Genomic DNA, 23133 nt, shown 5'->3' with positions numbered 1-23133 from the left:
TTTCTGCTGAAATTTTAAAACCTTTTGAGGATAGGAGAGAAATTAATTTAGTAGAGACTGAATGCAGGAGAGACTCATTAGGACATGCAAGAAGGATATCATCCATGTAGTGAAGGATATAAACTGAGGGATAAGAGTCACGAAAGGGATCAATAAATGAAGCAACAAATTTTTGACATAGTGTAGGGCTATTAGCCATTCCTTGGGGTAAGCTTTTCCAGTGAAAGCGTGGACAGGGACCAGCACAATTGGGAACTGGGAGAGAAAATGCAAAACGTTTACAATCTTCTGGGTGAAGGGGAATGGAAAAGAAACAGTCTTTGAGATCAATAATTATTTTGAAAGTATTAGAAGGGATGGCAGACGGCACTGGCAGGCCGGCCTGAGCGGCTCCCATGGGAATCATAGTTTTGTTGATGGCTCTAAGATCATGAAGGAGGCGCCATCTGCCGGATTTTTTGCGAATAACAAAGATGGGTGTATTCCAGGGGGAGGTGGAAGGTTCTATATGTCCAGCCTCAAGCTGTTCTTTTACAAGAGCTGAGGCGGCCTGGAGTTTTTCACCGGATAGAGGCCATTGGTTTATCCAAACAGGGGCATCAGAGCGCCAGGTAATTTTTTCTATAGGAGGCATAGGGGCGTTTTGGACTGATACAGTATAAACAGAACTGAAACCAAGACCTTGACGGCCAGGATTAGGGGAGGGCTGAATGGGTTTAGAAATGCCCTGCAATGTCTTTCCGAGGCCTTTAGAGGGTGTATACCCCTGTTTCATCATTTGAGCGAGAGCAGCAGGGTTTTTGCACTTTACAATATAGACACCCATTTGTTCCATAATGTCTCGGCCCCATAAATTAATGGGCAGGTCGGGAACTATGTACGGACGTACAAGTCCAGTGTCCCCGTCTTCGTCCTGCCAGACCAGCTTATTGGCGCTAATGAGGACTTGCTTGACTGTGCCCGCGATTCCAGAGACAGAATCAAAAGAGGCTGTGGTGGGCCAGTCTGGGGGCCAGTCAGTAGGAGAAAAGCAGGTGGTGTCTGCACCAGAATCAAGAAGACCCGTGAAGGGCTTGCCTCCAATAGTGATAACTAGAGGGGGCCTAATTTTACACATGGCTCGTACCCAGAAAATGTCTGAGGAGCCAGGATCCGAATTGCCACGGGCTTCCGGAAGAGAAGGCAGGTTGACGTTAAGGGGAAGTGGAAGGGCCTGCGCGATACGCTGCCCAGGTAGTACCTGAACTGGATAATAGGGGGCGACTGCAAGAAGTATAATTTCTCCAGTATAGTCATTATCCACAATGGAGGGCTGAATAATGAGGCCTTTAATAATAGTTGAAGCACGCCCAATGATCATAAAGAAGTGACCTGGTGGTGGAGGGCCAAAAATACCTGTGGGGATTTGATAAACGCCATGCTCAGGAGTCAATAAGTGGGGGGTGGAGGGACACAAGTCCAGTCCGACGCTCCCTGGGGTTGCCCTGACAAGGGAGGTTGCTGGGGTGGGAGCATATTGGGGGGCACCAGAGGTTGCTGTTGGCAAGGTGCCTGGTGCTGAGAAGGTGGCTGTTGTTGCTGGTAATAAGCCTGGGGGGCTGGAGTGGGCTGTGCCGGCTGACTGGGCTCCGAGGCCGGGACAAAACGTTGGAACTGACGACTTGGGGCCCGGAGCCGGCCCCCTCTGGAGTTTCCCTGAGCCGGAGAACGTTGATTAGGCTGCAGGGGATTGCCATGTATATCTTTAGTGGAACGGCACTCTGCAATCCAATGGCGGCCGCGGCGACAGCGCGGACAAAGTGGAGGACGGGGAGAGGTCGTGCCTGTCTGCATAATAGGGGCTTGGCGTTGAGGGCAGTTGTTGGCAAAATGGCCAGGCTGGCCGCAAGAGAAGCAAATGCGGCCTTTATTTTGTCCTTGAAAAGCAACTATGGCGCCAGCCACTTGGGTGGCAAAGGAATGGGCATTTTTGCAAAGAGAGATCATTTCCTCAAGGGATCGAGACGGCTTAGGGGATTTTAAAATTTGACGGCAGGCGGGACTGGCATTTTCAAAAGCAAGTTGCTTAACAAAAGGATTGGAGGTGTCTGTAATGCCAGTGGTTCGATCAATAGCTTCAAGAAGGCGAGAAATAAAGGCATGATAGGGTTCATTGTCAGCTTGTTGAATTCTAGCAAGAGGAAGAGTAGGGGCAGAGGAGGAGGGAATAGCTTTCCAGGCTTTGAGACCGGCTTGGGAGGTGAGGTTAAGCAATTGATACGAGAGGGGGCGCTGTTGTTGTATGGTGTCATAAGGCTTAGAGCCAGAAACTTGAAGGAACTCAAGCTCGTTATTATGAGTGAGCTCTCTGCAGTTGTTAATAAATTCAGCTTCCCAAAGAACAATATGTTCAGGTTTAAGGCAACGGCGAACAGTGATGCGCCATTCAATGGGAAAAAGATTACCACCATAGGAGAGACTATCTAAACAGGAGAGGGTATAGGGGGCTTGAACGCCATAGTCCAAAACAGCTCTGCGAAGCTCCTTAAGGGAGGTTTGATCGAGATCTCGAATTTCTATATTCTCGCGAAAAACTGAACCAGGGCCACGGTGGTGAGAGGGTGCAGGTGAGGTAGGGGGCGCTAAAGGTGCGTCATCTGCTGCCTCAAGGGCAGGGATGTTTTCGTTGTCTGCAGCCTCAGCTTCTCTCGCAGAGAAAGCCGGAGCTAAAGGACGGGAGGGAGTGCCTCGAGCAGCATCTGTGGTACGAGAGGAACGCTGCTCTGCAGCCTGTGAGCGGGTGACCATAGGATGAAAGGAAGCAGAAGAGGAAGCAGGGGAGGCCTGAGGAGGTTGTGGAGCAACCGACAGGGCAGGGACGCCCGAGGGAGGATGCAAGATTGCGGGGTATGCTAGGGTTCCATAAGGTTTTGCTGCTTGAAGCAGCTCAGCAAGGTCTCTTTTATGGATGGTAACATAATGTAAAGGAGTCTCACCCTCTGGAGAATTAGCATTGCGAGGCTGGGCGTCTTCTTCTTCCACATACGAATTGAGCTGACTGGAATCAACCGCTACAGAAGCTGTGTTCACAGCGGCTTGTGCCTCGCGATCACTCTGCGCCCTCTCAAGTGGGCGGGGATCAGCAGGCGGAGGGAGGGGTAGGTTAGAATGAGGAGGTAGAGGCTGCTGAGGTGAAGGCGGGGGAAGGTCCTCGCCATTAGGAATGAGAACAGGAAATGTAGCAGCGTGAGCAGGTTTTTGTTCACGAGATTGATGAAACTCGTTTGCGAGTTGTGAAATCATGGATGTAATAGTAATGAGATGAGAATCTAAAGCAGTAGGCTTAGGAGGATCAGGAAAGGCACATTTAGGAGGAGCAGGGCAGTCATAAGGAGGAGGAAGAGTTTGTGTGGCTTGTGTGATTAAGGAGCTGTGACAGGCAGAGGTCTGTGTTTCTGGGGAATTAGGTTCCTGAGGTGGAGCAGAAGCATGGACAGAAGTAAGGGAGGGATATAAATGAGAAGCATTAGAGAGATCTTTAAGAGCATTATTTACTTTGGAGACAAAGGTAGAAGAATCAGTGGTGGAGGAATCAGTGGTGGAGGGAGGACAAGGGGAAGGATTTTCAGAGGGAGAAGGGAGATGAGAGGCAGAATTAGAACGAGAAGGAGTTCTGGAACACTCACGGGAGACTTGTTGTACATGAGTTTCAACGGCATGGATGATGTCTTTGGCGGTTCCGGCATTTTTAGTTACAATGATATCTCTTAACAGGCTCCAATATTGGAACATAATTTTTTCCTTCTGTGGTTCATCATGATTTACAAAATAATCACTCATTTCTTGTCCTATTTTGTCCCAAGTGGACGCAACAATTTCTGGACAGGAAATGACGAACCAAGGACATACATTATGAATGAACATAAGAAAATTACAAATATCTTTTTTGGTAACCTCTACATGTCTGGCTTTCAACTCAGACTGTATATCTGTAATGAATTTAAGTTCAATACTCAAAGAATTACCCATGGTAACGTATCCTATGGGTGAAACCCCAAAAGCCAATCAGGGGCGGCGATCAGAACGACTGAAAAAAACTGCAGTTTAAATATTTGATTAAGGTTAACTCGTTTCAACGCTTACCCTGATGAGGTAATTTCCGCGATTTACGAAGGAGCTCCGGACACGCCGACCTGTAGTCGTTCGGAGTGTGGCGGTGATCTTCGAGCCCAGCGTTGGGCGCCAAAATGCAGGGTCCAGAAGCCCCCCCAGGGGGGCCCGGCCAGCAGGAATTAGCTGGGAAGGCTTCTCAGACGACCGCACTTCTATTTTGCTGAGTAGAAGCACAACCACACTGTAAAAAATCTGAGAGAGGTTAATAATAAAGACCCAAGGCAGCGTCTCACTGTTCAAGGGTGTCTTTATTGGCTACAGTTCCTTCTTAAATAGTGAAGGAGAAAAGGGGCAGTACAAAGGTGATGTCAATCATACTTTTGGCGCGAAGGCTCATAAGGAAGTGGGCAGTGGGCTAGGGGCTGGATGACCTTCAAGCTATGCTGAACGTGCTGTTTCAATGGAAACTTCTAGTGTCCTACTAGCTGCATTCCTAATTGCTTGACTATCAGGAAATGGTGCAATATGTGCTTGCCTAAGTGATCTTGAACAGACAATATAGCATATACTTATTGATAACAGCCTAAATTACTCCGGAATGTGGTCTTAAGGAATGGGGCCTAGTTTCTGATAACTGTACCAGGCAGTTTTTACTCTCCTCCGGGCTAAGAGCTAAATTATGTCCTGCAGCTGTACATTCTTTTCTCTTAGCTCAAAAATTTACAGCAAGACTGCATATTGCTTTTAGGTGAAAAGCTGGGCTATGGCAGAAAGAACAGCAAAATTTCCTCAAACAAGTCAGTTCCCAACACTATATATTATATTTAATGTTTTCTAAACTATGTTTCCATTAATGTAAATGATGTTACATAATTGCTTTATTCAGAATTGGATTTGTATGAAATACTAGCTAACACTACATATATTTTGCTGAGAGGAAATTCTATACCTAAGAGTATTTTGCTTATAATACTAGAATTAAAGAATTTTCTAAACCCTTCCCTCTCTTAAAAATAGGGACAAAAATCCAAGTTGTAAACAGATACACAAAGAGACCAGGGATGATTTTTTTTTAGGTAAAATAACGTGTAACCTAACAACTACCTCTTCTTTGTTCAAAAATTGAGAGGGGTAGTCTGGTTCTATTGTTTTCTGCAAGAGGCAGTAACTCCAGATCAGAACTTAAAAAAGTGGTTGTTAATTTGCATACGCACAGTAAAAGTTGGCTGTGATTGCATCAAAGTTTAAACTGTGCACATCATTTTCAAAACAATCAGGTTTTTCCATGACTTTGTCTTATATACTTACAACACTTTTTCATAGACTTCTCTGAACATAAACATTAGAACCTTTCTGAAGATATACTAATTTGAAAATTCTTAAACATTCTTACACCAAGCACTGTAATATAAGTCTAGTTCCTTTTCATAAACTTCATTAAATAAAATCACAAAAACATTTCTGCAGATATATATGTGTGTGTTTATATAGTTTGAAAATAAGTTTGCTAAAACATTGTTACAATGAGCACTGTAATAAGAGTCTAACATCCAAGTTCCTTTTCCATCCCTTTCTCTGGGCAAAGGCATTAGAACGTTTTTGCAGTCATAACTTGAGAATAAGTTGCTAAATAATATACACAGTCAAACATCATTATAGTTGGGAAACATTTTCTAGAATAGCTGAGAACTTTTAAAAATCTAAAAAAAATTATGCATTTCCCCAGGATTCTGCTAACTGATATTAAACCACTAAAGTTAGACACAAAATTTTCTGTTTGCAGTGGGGCACAGGAAAAAAAAAGTAAGAGCCAGAGAGAGCACAGTGGTAGGGCGTTTGCCATGCACGCAGCCAATCCAGGACAGACTGTAGTTGGACAGACAGTAGTTCAAATCCCAGCATCTCATGTGTTCCCCTGTGCCTGCCTGGGTGATTTCTGAGCACAGAGACAGGAATAACCCCTGAAAGCTGTGACTCAAAAAAAAAAATTAAGATCCACACAGATAAAACACAATTTAAGCAGCAATATAGGTACCGAAACAAGTTGATTTTATTTGGATGTAACCCTGGTGCAGGAGGTTCTGAAAGCAGCTTCTACTTAAAGGCCTTCTGCTGGGCTTTGATACTCTGTATTTACCTTCTGTAATAGGCTACTGGGGTCTCCTTGAAGTTGCTGCAGGTTGGAGGTCCAAAGGACCATGGGTAGAGGAAAGATAGTAGATAAATTGATGTCTGGGATGCTACCCAGAGTCTTCAACTTTTCCCCCTTCACTGCGTGCTTCTGTCCCACCTGAAGAGGCCTCTGCTACTGTAGATGGTGGGGCAGCTGTCTTGGGGATGAATCAGGAGAATCAATGTCTATTGGGACCATATCAGCTACCTCTTAGTGACATTCCGACAGGTCCAGATATATTAGCAGCTTTTGGGTCTCTGTCTCTGTCTCTCTGTCTCTCTCTCCCTCTCTCCCTTCCTCCTCACTTCCCCTCCCTCCTCCTCTCCCCTCTTTCCTTTCTCTTCTCTCTCCTCTCTATCCCCTCCTCTCCCTCTGTCTCCATCCTCCTCTCCCTCACCCTCTCCATCCCTCTTTCTCTCCTTCCCCCTTCCTTTTATGCTAATGAAGCCTAGGTGGGGTCTTTACTCTCAATAGGGCTGTGTAATGGAAGAGGATGTTAATGTAACATCTCCATGGGTTGCCTCAGGAAGGGATGGCAAGACAAAAAAATAAAGTATACCCACTCATTTCAGGGCATTCCCTGGGGGTGCTGACTTCAGATAGTTTAGAAATTAAGAGCTCTTAGATCAGTGTTTTTAACCTTTTATTGCAAAGGCACACTTTTTACATGAAAAAAAAAATCACTAGGCATACCACCACTAGAAAATGTTAAAAAAAATTTAACTTTGTGCCTCTATTGATATATATATAAAGTAATTCTCTTGAATAGGAATCAAATAAACACAAATAAATTGTTATAATTACTTTTAATAAAGTATTTTATGATTGTTCATAAATATTTAATTTTCTAAAAAATATGGAACGCTTCACGAATTCCTCCACCACCCCCACCCCCACCACCAAAAAAAAAAAGAAAACAAAAGAAAAACGCTGTCTTAGATTACCGTTTTCTGCCCCTCTCCTCAGACTATCAGACTAACTCTAGCTAAACGTATTCCTTTCTTCCATGTCTTCATATCCAACATGTTCCCATCTTCCTTTTGAAAATTATGATTGACAATATGTTTGTTTTTGTTTTTGTTTTTGGGTCACACCCTGCAGTGCTCAGGGGTTACTCCTGGCTTCACGCTCAGAAATCGCTCCTGGTAGGCTTGGGTGACCATATAGGGTGCCGGGATTCGAACCAATGACCTTCTGCATGAAAGGCAAACGCCTTACCTCCATGCTATCTCTCCACTCTGACAGTATAATGTTTGTTTTGAGGCTATGTAGCATTGCTTACACCTGGCTCTGTGTTCAGTGATAACTCTTAATGGTATTTGTAGGATCTTAAGCAGTATGATTTTGGAATATGCATAATGCACATGAAAAGCAGTTTAACTTTGATACTATCTCTCTAGTCCCAATTTAGTCTTATTATTACATAATACAAACATTTATTTGTTGTTTTGTTTGTTTTTGGACCACACCCAGCAGTGCTCAGGGGTTACTACTGGCTCTGAGCTCAGAAATCGCTCCTGGCAGGCTCAGGAGACCATATGGGTTGCTATGGATCCAACCTGGGTCTGTCCTGGGTTGGCAGCATGGAAGGCAAATACCTTACTGCAATGCTATCACTCCAGCCCCCATAATATTCACTTTTAATTTTTGACTTTTGACCATACTTAGTGGTGCTTGAGAGCTACTCCTGGTTCAGCGCTCAAGGGTCATTTATATTTGGATTTTGAACCTTGACTTCCTGAATGCAAAGTATGTATTCAGCCCTTTGAAATAAATATCTTGCTAGCCCCTAATTTTATTATTATTTAAGAAAAAAATCTTTATTCTGTTGTAGTTTAGGTATGTTTATTCTAATAGTTCGAATATATGGTCCTCTGCATGTGATATTTATTGTTCAGTGTCAGTCAACATTGGGGAAGGGCAGATGTTGTTAACCTGTCTTAGAGTACTGGCAGGGGTGGGGTGGGGAGGAGGGAGATTTGGGACACTGATGATGGGAATGTTGCACTGGTGATGGGGGTGTTCTTTACATGGCTGAAACCCAACCACAGTCATGTTTGTAATCAAGGTGTTTAAATAAAAGAAAAGAAAAGAAAGTTGAAAGAAATAGGCATTCTGTAATTGGATAAGAATGGGATTTAAAAAAAAAAACTATCTAGTGCTATCCGCTAGTGGGTCTTTCCATCTTAAAGGGTATGTGAAGTTAGGGCAACGTCTGTGGATTGTCTTTCTGGGGAGAGATGGCAGACCAAAGAGTGAATACAGCATCTTTGCAAATGCTTGTGTTCAGGTAATTTAAATAAGAGTCCATAAATCATCTCTTTCACCACTCTCCACAGATTATCAAGTCTCTGGCTAAACTTAATATTTTGGATGTCTTCATCTACAACATTTAGATACTATAGTCTGCATTTTTTTTTTTTTGATCTCTCCCAGTGGCACTCAGAACTCACTCCTGGCAGGCTTGGGGGGAACATATGGGATGCTGGGGATCGAACCTGGGTCAGCAAGTGCCCTACTATGCTATTGCTCCGGCCCTAGTTTGCACTATTGTTAATGAAGGGGTACTGTGTTTATCACACAATTCAGCACCCAATTCTCCAATTCTTGTTCAGCATAATCAGTTTCTGTTACTTTTTTTTTTTTTTAATTAACCATAACTGATTAACTGCAGTGCCTCACTACTTGTGGTGAGCTTCTCACCATGGACAGGTCCTCCTGACCCTCATCTCTGTTGTTTCTGGATATTATTACCATACTATCTCCCCCCACTCCTGCTATGTCTCACAGATGAATGAGATTATTTTATGACTATTTCTTTCTCTCTTGACTCCCTTCACTCAGCATAATTCTCTTCATATCTATCTATTTATAAGCAGATTTCATGACTTCATTTTCTTGATGGCTGTGTAGTATTCCATTGTATAGTTGTACCACACTTTATCCATTCATCAATCCTTGGGCACTTGTCCCCCCCCCCCCAAGGTCCAGCACCACACTCCACCTAAGTCTCCCAATGTCCTATTCTCCCTGTGATAAGCTTCCTACTGAAGACAAGCTTCAGATTCTCTTGCTTTTCGTCGTATATTATTCCCCTAAAGTGGTTCTTTATATTCTGCATATTACGTAAAGCCTTGATTTGAAAAACTCACTGGTGTGGCGTATTTGCTTTATAGGAACTTTCATTGCCACTGTATTTTTTTTTTTTTTTTTTTTTTTTTTTTTTTTTTTGTTTTTTTTTGGGCCACACCCGGTGACGCTCAGGGGTTACTCCTGGCTATGCGCTCAGAAGTCGCTCCTGGCTTGGGGGACCATATGGGATGCCGGGGGATCGAACCGCGGTCCGTCTCCTAGGCTAGCGCAGGTAAGGCAGGCACCTTACCTCGAGCGCCACCGCCCGGCCCCGCCACTGTATTTTTAAATGCAGTGAAAGAGATCTACCTTTATCCAGCCTCACCTGAATTAGACCAGACCATCAGTTTTTAGGAGAGCTATAATCACCAGATAATATTTACTCAACACTTTTTGCTTTTTAAAAGCTGTTTCCGACAGAAATTGGGCCTTATGATTTTAAAGTTATGTAAATTTCTTATTTTACAACCTTGAGTTTATATTTTTTTTTTATAAATCTTAAAGTACACTTCTCTAAATGACTGACTGAATTTTAATTATTTCCCACCAGGCGGTCTGCCAAATCTCGAAGCAGAAGCCCTTACTCATCTAGACATTCAAGATCTCGTAGCAGACATAGGTTGTCTAGATCCAGAAGTCGTCATTCTAGCATTTCTCCTAGCACACTGACACTGAAGAGTAGCCTTGCAGCTGAATTGAACAAGAATAAAAAAGCTCGAGCCGCAGAAGCAGCAAGAGCCGCGGAGGCTGCAGCCAAAGCTGCAGAAGCAGCTAAGGCAACTGAGGCTGCAGCCAAAGCTGCCAAAGCCTCTAATGCTTCCACGCCTACCAAGGGGAACACAGACTTGGGTGCCGGTGCATCACAAACCAACCATGTGAAAGATGTGAAAAAACTTAAAACTGAGCACGTACCTTCTCCGCCCTGTGGTGGAACTTTAAAAAATGACAAGGCGAAAACAAAGCCACCTCTTCAGGTAACAAAGATGGACAATAATATGATTGTAGATAAAGCCGCCAAAAAAGCAGTCTTAGTTGGGAAGGAGAGTAAGTCTGCTGCTACAAAGGAGGAACCAGTATCTGTTAAAGAGAAAACAAAACCACTTACACCAAGCATAGGAGCCAAGGAAAAGGAGCAACATGTGGCATTAGTGACCTCTACGTTACCGCCTTTACCTTTACCTCCTATGCTGCCTGAAGATAAAGATACTGATAGGTAAGTGAAAAATATTTTGTCATAATTGCTTAAAGAAAAAATGTAAATGAGAACTTTATTTGATACAGAAAAAGCCTTGTTTTCAAAAAAGTCTGTAAATGAATTCTGTGTATTTTGTTTTTGTTTGAGGGGGGCACACCTGGCAGCGCTCAGGGGTCACTCATGGCTCTGTGCTCAGAAATCATCCCTGGTGGGCTTGGGGACCACATGGGATATCGGGAATCGAACCAACTTGGGTTGGCCACGTGCAGGGCAGACACCCTATTGCTGTGCTATCTCTCTATCCCCCGCTTTTTAGTTTCAAGACATTTTAATTAAATTAAATTAGGATATTTCTTAAATGTATGGTAGCTTAAAAACATAGATCATCATCATATATCATCATCATCATCATCATCATCATCATCATCATCATCATCATCATCATTTTGGTTTTTGGGTCACACCCAGCAACACTCAGGGGTTACTCCTGGCTCTATGTTCAGAAATTGCTCCTGGCAGGCTTGGGGGCCCATATGGGATGCCAGTATTCGAACCACTGTCCTGCACGCAAGGCAAATGCTCTACTTCCATGCTATCTCTCTGGCTCCAAAAGCATTACATTTTTGAGCGTTCTCTACCATCTCATTTAACTTTTGCATTTTATTTTTTAATGAAATTAGAGCTATTTCCTTTAGTCATTGCTCCTACTCCTAATGTTAACTTTTTGTTAAAAGTTCAATTTTTCTTGCTTACATTTTAAATTAAATTTGAGAACAAGCTGATAAATGCAAACGCTTCAGCAGCATATATACTAAAATTGGAACGATACAGATAAGATTAGCATGGATGACATGCAAATTCGTGAAGCGTTCCATATTTTTTCAAAAAATAAATGCAAATAAACATGCCTTTCAAATCTTCACTTTGACTAGAAGCATAACATTTTTGTGATTAAAATAAAAGTGTCCTTTTGTACAGTCAAAAAATGTTCACAATAGACTCCATCCAGTTTAATCATGTTGCCCATTTATTCAACTATAATTGTGGTATTTGCAAGTTTGAATGTTTTCTAGGAATACTGAAGGTTCATAACAGATGTTTTATAATTTTGATGAGTCCTGAGATGGACTCTCCAGCACTGAGTCATGAGTTCAGATTTGTCACTTGATTAGTGAGAATAACTCAGTAGCTGAGAATACTGTGAATCTGGACTAATACACTGGTTGTTCTTCACTTTATTCTTCATATATGCAATAGGGGTAAGTGTTTACTAGTGATATTTTTCAAGAATTCAAGAAGTGCTCATGTCAGTAAGAATTATCTATAGGGAGCCTATTCTTTTGTACATCTATCTAGTGAGATGTTGGTACACTTCATACTTGCTCACTGAAATAAATTTTTGATCCACCTTTTTTAATTTTCTGCTTTTCTCTTTTGTTGGTGAGTGTATGAGGGGGGCTAAGGATGGGGATTGGCCCACATCTGGCAGTGTTGAAAGACTGCTGTCAGCTCTTGGATACATTGGGTTGCTCCTGTTGATGCTTAGTGGACCTTGTTGTGCAGAATGAAGTGATATTGGCCATGTACAAGGCAACTCCTATACTGTCTAGAGTGCTCCCTTTTAATTCTGTTCTATCTTTAAATGTTTGATGAGATAGTTCTTTAGACTCTTGACTTACCAATGAGTGCCCCCAACCATTGTTTTAAACATCACTTAAGGTTCTTTTTGATGTTTGCTTGTCTAAAATTTGGCACTGAAATTTCTTTGATCTCCTTTATCCTTATATGATTCTGGTTTTTTTTTTTTTTTTTTTTTTTTACCTTTGCTTTTTGGGCCACACCTGGTGATGCTCAGGGGTTAGTTACTCCTCCTGGCTTGGGTGACCATATGGAATGCTGGGAGATTGAACAAGGTCCATCCTAGCTTAGCGCATGCAAGGCAAACTCCCTATACCACTTGCGCCATTGCTTCGGCACCAGATTCTGTTCACTTTTGAGTTTCCTTGCTACTTGGCCATATCACGCTGCTCACTACTCCCTAAAATAATAGTTTAAGCAACATAGTTATAATAATAATGTTTATGGTGTTAAATACAAAGTTACTTTACCCATCTCCACCAAATTTTGAGCTTTTTTTTTTTTTTTTTTTTTTTTTTGGTTTTTGGGCCACACCCGGTGGTGCTCAGGGGTTACTCCTGGCTATCTGCTTAGAAATAGCTCCTGACAGGCACAGGACCATATGGGACACCGGGATTCGAACCAACCACCTTAGGTCCTTGGACCGGCTGCTTGCAAGGCAAACACCGCTGTGCTAGCTCTCCAGCCCCAAATTTTTGTTTTGTTTTGTTTTTTGGGCCACACCCGGTGATGCTCAGGGGTTACTCCTGTCTATGTGCTCAGAAATCGCTCCTGGCTTCGGGGACATATGGGACATTGCGGATAATGCAGACGCCTTAATGCTTGCGCCACCACTCCGGCCCAAAGGGCAGATACTTTTTAGATTTATTTTGAGCTTTGCTTCTTTACCAAACTTGGAACTTACTTTCTTCCAAAGCTACAAAATAAAATGCTATCTATATACTTCCATTCAGTAGTGTGTTTTCTTCCTCCTCTTCCCTTCCTGCTTTCCTGTTTCCTCCCTGACCCTCCTTTCCCCTCCCCTCCCCTCCCCTTTTTTGTTTGTTTGTTTTGTTTTTGGTTTTTGTAAAAAGCTTACTCCTGGCCTTGTTCCTGGCAGAGATTGGGGTACCATATGCAGTACAAGAATCTTATTTCCTCTATTGTCTCTTCAACTCCATTTTTTTAATCCTTGAAGAAAAATTAAGGCTGTGTTTACCTGATAACTTTAAAACCTTTTCAGCTTCATTTTTTAAAATCATTTAAAAAATTAAAAGCATTTAATATATAACTTAATGATAATCTTTGACAGATAAGTGAATTTTTTTTTTTTGTTTTTTGTGGGACATGGCACACCCTGTAGTGCTCAGGGGTTACTCAGGCTCTGTGCCTAACTATAATTTCTGACAGTGCTCTGGGGACCATATTGGTGTTACAGATTGAACCGGGGTTGGCCATGTGGTAGATAAAATGCCATACATGTTTTATTATCGCTCCAACTTCTAGAGTACATTGTTTTCATTTTCACATTAAAAAATCACGGGGGGGGGCCCGGAGAGATAGCTCAGCGGCGTTTGCCTTGCAAGCAGCCGATCCAGGACCAAAGGTGGTTGGTTCGAATCCCGGTGTCCCATATGGTCCCCCGTGCCTGCCAGGAGCTATTTCTGAGTAGACAGCCAGGAGTAACCCCTGAGCACCGCCGGGTGTGGCCCAAAAACCAAAAAAAAAAAAAAAAAAAAAAAAAATCACGGGGGGTGGGGGGCTCTCACTTCTGGCGCCAAGCGCCTGATCATGTGCAGGTCAGGTGCGACCTACTCTGGGGACAGTGCCAGGTGTGGAGTTTGGTGTGGTACACCAGTCAAACGGTAACGCAGCGTCCTAAGGCGAGCTCAGGGAGGACAGAAACCTCCTGTGCAACAGAAGGGCAAAAGCTCGCTTGATCTTGACCCCCCCCCCCCAAAATTAGAGGGGCTGAGAGGTGGCGCCAAGTGGTAAGGCGTCTCTAGCCTAGGATGGACTGCGATTTGATCCCCCGGTGTCCCAAGCCAGGAGAGATTTCTGGGCACATAGCCAGCAGTAACCCCTGAGCATCACTAGCTGTGGCCCCTCCTAAAAAATTAGTGAGGATTGGAGTAATGTGGGTAGGGTAGTGGGTAGGGCCCTTGCTTTGCACATGGCTGATCCAAATTCAATCTCTGGCACCTCAATACTGCACCTCTGAGCAATTCCTGAGTGCAGAGCCACTCTGAAATACAACCTTGAACACCACTAGATGTGGTTCACAGCTCCCCTCCTTAATGAAATATACATTACGTAAGCTTGGATTTTAAAAAAATTACTGATATCACAGAGAATCCCCAGACCCCCCCACCCTTCCATTTCATTTTTTATTAATATAAATTGTTACAATTTATGAAGCTAATAAAGTGTATACTTTCTTCAGATTTCCTTAATGTTTTATTTAATTCTGTAATGCAAATTTTGTACTTTTTTTTTGTTTTTGTTTTTGTTTTTGTTTTTGGGCCACACCCGGCATTGCTCAGGGGTTACTCCTGGCTGTCTGCTCAGAAATAGCTCCTGGCAGGCACGGAGGACCATATAGGACATGGGGATTCGAACCAACCACCTTTGGTCCTGGATTGGCTGCTTGCAAGGCAAACGCCGCTGTGCTATCTCTCCGGGCCCGCAAATTTTGTATTTCTACTTAAAGTTGTATAGAATATTCACATATTCAGTTTTAAGACATAGCTATGTTTTTGTTTCTGAAACACATTTCTATAATTAATTTTGAATTCTTTCATTTTAGCTTGCGAGGAAATATTTCTGTAAAAGCTGTTAAAAAAGAAGTAGAAAAGAAACTCCGAACTCTACTTGCTGATTTACCACTGCCGCCTGAGCTACCAGGAGGAGATGACCTCTCAAAGAGTCCCGAGGAAAAGAAAACAGCAACACAGTTCCATAGTAAAAGGAGGCCTAAGTATGTGCTTGCTTTATACCTGCTCTTAAATTGAACTGAGTCATTCTCAGTCTTCCAAAAAACAAACAGAAAGTTATGATTTAAAGTGATAAAAATGTATTCTTTCAAGTATATGAATAAATCAGTTTTAAAATTTTTCATAATTGCCTATATACCTATTAAAATGACTAATAAAACTAAATAAAATGTTCTCTGTTTGTAATGTATTAATTCCTTTGGGTATAAAATATGTCAAAACTAATTTTTATTTAAGTATTTAGATAGTGTGTGAACACTAAATTTAGACAAGGAGAGAGTCATTATTCTGTGAGCCCAAACAAAATTAGTACGGGTGAGTTAAGTTTTAGTTAGCTAGAGTTCACTTTTAGTTCTGTGTGCCTCCATTTCTACATGCTTTCTTCATTTTGGAAGAGGTGGATAGAAAGTTTGAAATTTATATCGTATATAGCTTCAAGTGTCTATAACTTACTGTTGATACCTGTTCATCACTTAAGGAAAGAATGTTACTTTCTATTTTTGTTTGCTTTTGTTTATTGGGCCATACTGGGCAGCATTCAGGTGCTATTTCTGGCTCTGGGCTCAGAAATTATTCCTGGCAGGTTCAGGGGACCAAGCGGGATGCTGGGGATCAAACCTGGGTAGTCCGAGTGCAAGGCAAATGCCCTCCCAACTACGCTATTGCTCTAGCTCCTTGTTAATTCTTTTTAACCTGGTTTAAGTTTATGATGTTCAACAAGGGAAAATTTTAGTATCATTTTGACTTAAGAGTTGACTTTAAATTGTTGTTCAGAAAACATTTGACCTGTTCTTGAATATAATAGTTTTATTCCTTTCATTATATCTCTATCACCAGATTATAAAAATTCTATAAAATTTCATATCTTTTTCAAGAATGTCAAATAGATGACATGCATATGTTATTATATGTACTTTTAATATATGCACTATAGTTACATATATCACTTTTAAAGTTTAAGAATTCTGGAGCTGGTTACATTAATATTTGTGTATTGTCTTATACCAAAATATTTCTGGTGTTGCTGTTTATAAGATATTTGAGTAGTTTGTCTATGAGGCTTATAATTAATTAGATATAGGTTATATTCATTATCAAGCTTTTACTTTTGAAGCAGATACTTTGGATTGTCACTGAGTGAGAAGAAGCCTTTTTGGAGGTTGCTTAGAGAACTATTACTTTATATATTAATATATTTTTCTCACTTTTTGAAAAATAAATTATTTTTGAAATGTTTTTATACAAACTTTACACTTTAATTTTACAGTTAATTACAGAAGAATCTGGAGAAATACCTAAATGTTTTGATAAGCAAATTATACTTGTTTTAGATAATGAATCATAAATATGCAAGGGTGGAGGAAGTAAAGGATATAAAATTGGATGGAGGGGGTGGATGTTGAATTTTAAGCATTTTATTTGGTTTATTTGATTGTATATAAAAACTTCAGAACTATATTTGATAGAATATGTGGGCCTCGCTATGGTGAAATCAAAGAAAAAGATATTGACTGGGGAAAACGCTGCGTGGATAAATTTGATATCATCGGAATTATTGGCGAAGGTACCTATGGACAAGTTTACAAGGCCAGGGATAAAGACACTGGTAAGAATGCCAAGACCTGTGAAGCTTTGAATCTATGGAATGTATAATATATAATTTGTGTTTGTCTAATATACTAATATTGGAATTAAAAGTGAGTTAAAAATCTGTTTTTATGCATTTATGTAAGATAGGAATATATGTAAAGTTATGTATATACACACATTCAATTAAGCATTTATACATACTAATAAGTAAACATATTAATATAGAAATTTTAAAGTATATCTTTTGTATTTGGGATGATCATTCTGGTGACATTTAGTTTTCTTTTATGGTGAGTAAATTCTTAAATTCTGAGTAATTAGTGGATTAAGTTAATCTTGACCTTAATATTAATAGGAAATTTTGTAGTATTCAACTTGAATGTAATGATTTTATGTTGGTCCCAAATTACTTGACCTGGGCCTGGAGAGATAGCACAGTGGCGTTTGCCTTGCAAGCAGCTGATCCAGGACCAAAGGTGGTTGGTTCAAATCCCCGTGTCCCATATGGTCCCCGTGCCTGCCAGGAGCTATTTCTGAGCAGACAGCCAGGAGTAACCCCTGAGCACCGCCGGGTGTGGCCCAAAAACCAAATTACTTGACCAGTAAATAGAGGAAGCAAGATTTAGTAGTTTAATTGGTAAAGGAATCACTAGGAAATTAAGAAAAAGAACTTAAACAGGAAAACATAATGGTACCCGAGGCTCTCACAGCAGGATTAGTGTTTAATGTACTTAAAATAACTTTTTGAAATAAACCGGTAAATTAAATAGCACAGATATTTGAGGTCATTAAGTATGTTGAGACAAACTCATGTTTTGAAAGTTCTGAACGTAATTATAATATAAATACTAGTATTTATATTGCAATGTTTACATTAATATGTAGCATTAATTTCTATTTATTTTTTTTGTTTTTTTATGCCACACCCAGTGATGCTCAGAGGTTACTCCTAGAATTGTGCTCAGAAACAGCTCCTGGCAGGCTCAGGGGACAATATAGGATGCCTGGAATTGAACCCGGGTCTGTTCTGGGTCAGCCTCGTGCAAGGCAAATGCCCGACTGCTGTGCTATTGCTTTAGATTCTGTAGCATTATTATGTAAAATAACATCCATTTCTTTATAACAGAATTTTTTTTTTTTTTGGTGAAGAAAGATAATTTTTATTGAAATATATTTAGATGTGGCAGGAGAGAAAGAGAGAAGTACATATTTGTTCAAGAGAGAACACAGACTTCTCCATAAGCAAAGAAACCCGGGTCTGTCCTGGGTCAGCCTTGTGCAAGGCAAATGCCCTTCTGCTGTGCTATTGCTCTAGATCCTATAGCATTCTTTTTTTTTTTTTTCCCTTCGGGCCACACCCGTTTGATGCTCAGGGGTTACTCCTGGCTAAACGCTCAGAAATTGCCCCTGGCTTGGAGGGACCATATGGGACGCGGGGGATCGAACCATGGTCCTTCCTTGGCTAGTGCTTGCAAAGCAGACACCTTACCTCTAGCGCCACCTTGCCAGCCCCCCTATAGCATTCTTATGTAAAATAAAATCCATTTCTTTATAACAGAATTTTTTTTTGGTGAAGAAAGGTCATTTTTATTGAAATATATTTAGATGTGGTAGGAGAGAAGTAAATATTTGTTCAAGAGAGAACACAGACTTCTCCATAAGCAAAGAAACAGATAAGAAAGATGCACATTGAGGGGAGAAGACAGGCTTACAGAGCAAAAACCTATAGTAGAACTTTTTTGTATCAGAAAAGATTAAGTTGCTCTTTTAAAAAGTTTTAACAAGCACGTCATAGTAGTTGTAACAATTAAAAGATTGGAAATTTTTTTTTTGTTTGTTTTTTGGTTTTTCAGGCCACACCTGTTTGATGCTCAGGGGTTACTCCTGGCTAAGGGCTCAGAAATTGCCTCTGGCTTGGGGGGACCATATGGGACGCCAGGGGTCCTTCCTTGGCTAGTGCCTGCAAGGCAGGCACCTTACCTCTAGCACCACCTCATCGGCCCCAAAAGATTGGAATTTTTGACGCTTTTGTTATTTGGTGTGGGTTCTGCACATAGGGATAACTATTGGTGAGCTCATGTTACCTTATGGGGTGCTGGGTATCAAGCCCTTATCAGCTGCATGCAAAACAGGTGCTTCACTCACAGCACTCTCTCTCCAACCCCTGAACAAACTATTTTTGTTTGTTTGTTTTTGGGCCACACCCAGTGACGCTCCTTGCTATGTGCTCAGAAATCGTTTCTGGCTTGCGGGGGACCATGTGGGATGCCGGGTGATCAAACTGCGGTCCGTCCTAGGCTAGTGTGGGTAAGACAGACAGAAGCCCTTACCGCTTGTGCCACCCTTTCGGCTCTCCTGAACAAATTTTTTTGGAAAATGTGCAAGTATACAGTTTTTGTCCCCAAAAGTAAAATGAGTAAATCTTAATTGAATTACACCGATCTTATTCTTAGAATAGGATTATGTGAGTTTTATGTTTTATTTAATGTTTAAGGTTTTTATTTTTGGGTCATACCCGGCAGTGCTCAGAAATCGCTCCTGACAGGTTTGGGGGACCATATGGGATACCGGGATTTGAACCACTGTTCTTCTGCATGAAAGGCAAATGCCTTACCTCCATGCTGTCTCTCCGGCCCCCATGTTTAAGTTTTATTGACATAAATAGCATGTACTTTTTGGACATCTAAACTAAATTTTGATCTCAACCTCACTATTTATAGCCAATCTGCTTTGGGTAGTTAATAATGTCAAAGTATTTTGGGATTAATCTGATATAGTATATATTATTATTATATATATTGGCATATTATTACATACCACCTGTATAATGTGTAGAATTTTCTACCTATTTAGAAAGTTTTTTATGCCTAAATCAGGATGCTGGGTATATTTAAAAGTGCTAGTCATTATTTAATGCATCTCAGAAAGCATAAGTTAACTGTATTATGGATATTTTAACTATTATTTAGTATTCAATAGTTAGGATAAATATCCCATAACTTTATTTAGCCAGATAATTAATTTCTTGGATTTTAAACATAGTATGGCTTGTTTGGAAACTAAAATACATTTAGTTGATTATAATTTTGAGATAATAGTTTATAAATTAATGTTTTTATTGCTTATTTGAGTTCATAGTATGTCTTTGGTGATTTTTTAAAATTGTACTTTATACTATTTAGTCAGAAGAGAATGTTGTTTTATGTAAAAACAAAAATCATGAATTAAGGAAATGCCGTTTGGTTTTGTCAGCTGGTAACTTTATTTTATTTATACTGTTTGGTTTTGTCAGCTAGTAACTTTATTTTATTTACTCTTCTACTAGGAGAAATGGTAGCCTTAAAAAAAGTACGTCTAGATAATGAAAAGGAAGGTTTTCCAATTACAGCAATTCGAGAAATTAAAATTCTGCGGCAGCTTACCCACCAGAGTATTATCAATATGAAGGAAATAGTGACTGATAAAGAAGATGCTTTGGATTTTAAGAAGGATAAAGGTATGTGCACATATTTAAATTTTCAAGTTTCCATGTTCATGATGTTCTTAACCTGCAGGGTTTGTTATTAATATGACAGTTGAGTAATTATTAAGTACATAAAACTTCCGTAACGAACTGTTACAAAATGGTTTGAGGAATTGCTTTATTTACTCTAGCAGCTGCTGATTGACCTAAGTAAACGTCAGAGCATATCTGTTTCTGTTACATAAAAACTATTATTAATATTTTGTAGTATTTGAGATAAAGTTGAGATTATTAGACCATACTGAAAATTTTATTTCTAAAGTAATAATTTTTGAAGAAAATTTTGGAGTTAAAAATCACTTTTAATAAAAAAAAATCACTTTTAATCATGGTATATGGCTGAAAAATAATTACCATGTGTATTAATCAGAGAACATATGGACAGTGAGAGATTATTGCCATGAGCTTTAGGTTTCTAATGTAAGGTGTTTTTTTTTATTTTTAATTTATTTTTTATTTTTGGTCCACACCTGGTGACACTCAGTGGTCACTCCTGGCTGTGCGCTCAGTAATCGCTTCTGGCTTAGGGGACCATATGAGGTATGGGGGGATCAAACCGTGGTCCATCCTGGGTCAGCGGCGTGTAAGGCAAATGCCTTACTGCTGCTCCAACGATCCAGCCCCAAGGTTTTTTGTTTGTTTGTTTGTTTGTTCGTTTTGTTTTACTTTTTGGGTCACACCCGATGGTGCTCGGGTTACTCCTGGCTCTATGCTCAGAAATCACTCATAGCAGGCTTGAGGAACCATATGGATGCCAGGAATTGAACCCGTGTTTGTCCCGGGTTAGCCGTGTGCAAGGCACTCACTTATCACTGTTCTACTGTTTCTTCAGACCCTAATGGAACCAAAGTTACTCCTTTATAATTTGCAGTTTTCAAAAAGTAGATTCTTTGTCTGTTTTAGGGTCACACAGGGCAATGCTCAGGGGTTTATTCCTGGCAGGCTCAGGGACCATATGTATGAAAGGCAAGTGCCCTACCCATTGTGTTATTAGTCCAGGCTGGAGTAGAAATTTTTTTTTTAATTCCTTTTTTTTTAAAGGTAATCTTACTGTAAATCAGATAAAAAGGTATATTCTGATTGAACAAGATATTTGCCCCCCCTTTTTTTTAATTATACAGACTCATACACACAATCTCTCACTTCTTGGGAACAAAGTAAAAAATGATAATATGGTAATTATTTTATATAAAGCAATTCCTGTTTGAAAGTATTCTGCATGTACTCTGGAGAGCTAGAATCATCTATTTCATTTATATTATTTGTGTATGTGAAATTACCATGTTTTTTTTTGTCAAGGAATAAATGCAATGACAAAGTGTTTTCATTATTTAATGAAAACAGTAACATCTTGCTGATAACTTAGGCTTGATATGATATGAATCATTATTTAATTTACAAGAAGGGATAAATAACATGTATAGAATTATCTTTCTTGTTTTTGGGCCATGTCCAGTGGTGCTTAGGGCTTATCCTAGTAGGGCTTATCCGGGCACCATATGTGATGTTGAGCAAACCAGGGTTGGCCTTTATCTCCTTATACTCTCTTCTCCTTACAGAATTGTTGGACTTTTTGTTTTGTTTTAGAGCCATACCCAGCTGTGCTCAGGGGTTATTTCTGAATTTGTGCTCAAAAATTACACCTGGCAGACTCGGGGGACCATATGGAATGCTCAGGGTTTGAACTTGGGTTGGCTATGTGTAGGGCAGACTTATCCGCTGTGGTATAGCTTGGACCCCAAAATTATCTTTTTTGATTGATATCCTTTTCTTTGGTTTATGTCCGTGATAAAACCTTTATTCTTTCTTTTTTTTTTTTTTTCATTTTTATTCTGGTCTTTTTTAGCCCCCTTTTCATTACTTTCAGTTAGGTAGTAGGATACAGATTTGACTTGTGTTGAACTGTTTGAATATAAGGTTTTATTAGTAGTATGACCTCTTCCAGGTAGTTAAGAATTAAGACTTTGTATTTGAAAATGGTATGCAATGTTTTTAATTAGCCTGAACTGGAACTAAATTACTAGTTCTTTTGGTTTTCCTCCAGCATACTCTGGACAACCCACCACTTTGATTTGCAGGTTCTACAACTGTGCCTATTTCTACAATCCCATCTAGGCTGTCCTTGATTGCTTGACAATTTCCATTGCTTTGGCTCTTTTGAGTCATTAAGTGTGTCAGTGAATTTCTGCTTTCTCCAAGATTTCTACACATACTATTTCCTTGAGATCTAAAATTCTCAGTACTGTAACCATGCATACATATGACTTGAAAGGTTGATTTTTTTCTTTTCTAGATCTTGGACCTAAATGGCAAAGCCATTCTTTAATTAATGCTGTGTGTAGCAAACATCTTATGTTCCCCACATATCGTCAAATGCACTTTAATACTCTATTCTTTTTTTTTTTGTACTTTTTTCCCAGAATAATTATGATAATTTGTTCTTTATTTTTTAATAGGATATTAGAAAGCATATTTATTTTGTTCTCTGAAGTTTCCCTAATATAAATAGCATAGAATGACCAATTACTGAATGAATAAATAAGCTTTATGTAGTAATTTCCTGACTATGCTTTTAACTTTTGGTAGTGGTGGGGGTTGGTGCTTGTGCTCAAACCCACATTTTAGGCATGCAGGTACACATTGTACCTCTGTATTGGTTCCACAGTCCCCGTTTTAACCTAACAATTACTGGGGCTTCGAATTTGGTAATGATAGCACACTTGGGTTGTGTCTTTGAAACCCTGGTTCAACCCTTATTCAACCTTTGGTGCCATAAATGAATTAAATAATAGAATATTTGAGTATTACATTTTTTTTT

At 40.1% G+C, this 23133-nt stretch overlaps 1 protein-coding gene and 1 pseudogene across 1 annotated transcript in view; both read left to right on the top strand.

Annotated features, from left to right (window-relative positions):
* Window positions 1-23133, top strand: part of CDK13 (cyclin dependent kinase 13) — a 131488-nt gene that overhangs the window by 43636 nt on the left and 64719 nt on the right. The window contains exons 4-7 of the mRNA XM_049781728.1: window positions 9948-10610; window positions 15016-15186; window positions 16669-16808; window positions 20118-20288. Of these exons, the coding sequence (XP_049637685.1) occupies window positions 9948-10610; window positions 15016-15186; window positions 16669-16808; window positions 20118-20288 (1145 nt within the window). The remainder of the gene's footprint in view (window positions 1-9947; window positions 10611-15015; window positions 15187-16668; window positions 16809-20117; window positions 20289-23133) is intronic.
* LOC126021752 (uncharacterized) lies at window positions 11384-11473 on the top strand (annotated as a pseudogene).

The sequence above is a fragment of the Suncus etruscus genome, chromosome 10 (assembly GCF_024139225.1).
Source record: "Suncus etruscus isolate mSunEtr1 chromosome 10, mSunEtr1.pri.cur, whole genome shotgun sequence".
NCBI classification, from domain to species: Eukaryota; Metazoa; Chordata; class Mammalia; order Eulipotyphla; family Soricidae; genus Suncus; species Suncus etruscus.
The sequence above is the reverse complement of the archived record's forward strand: the minus strand, read 5'-3'. Positions and strand labels throughout refer to the sequence as shown.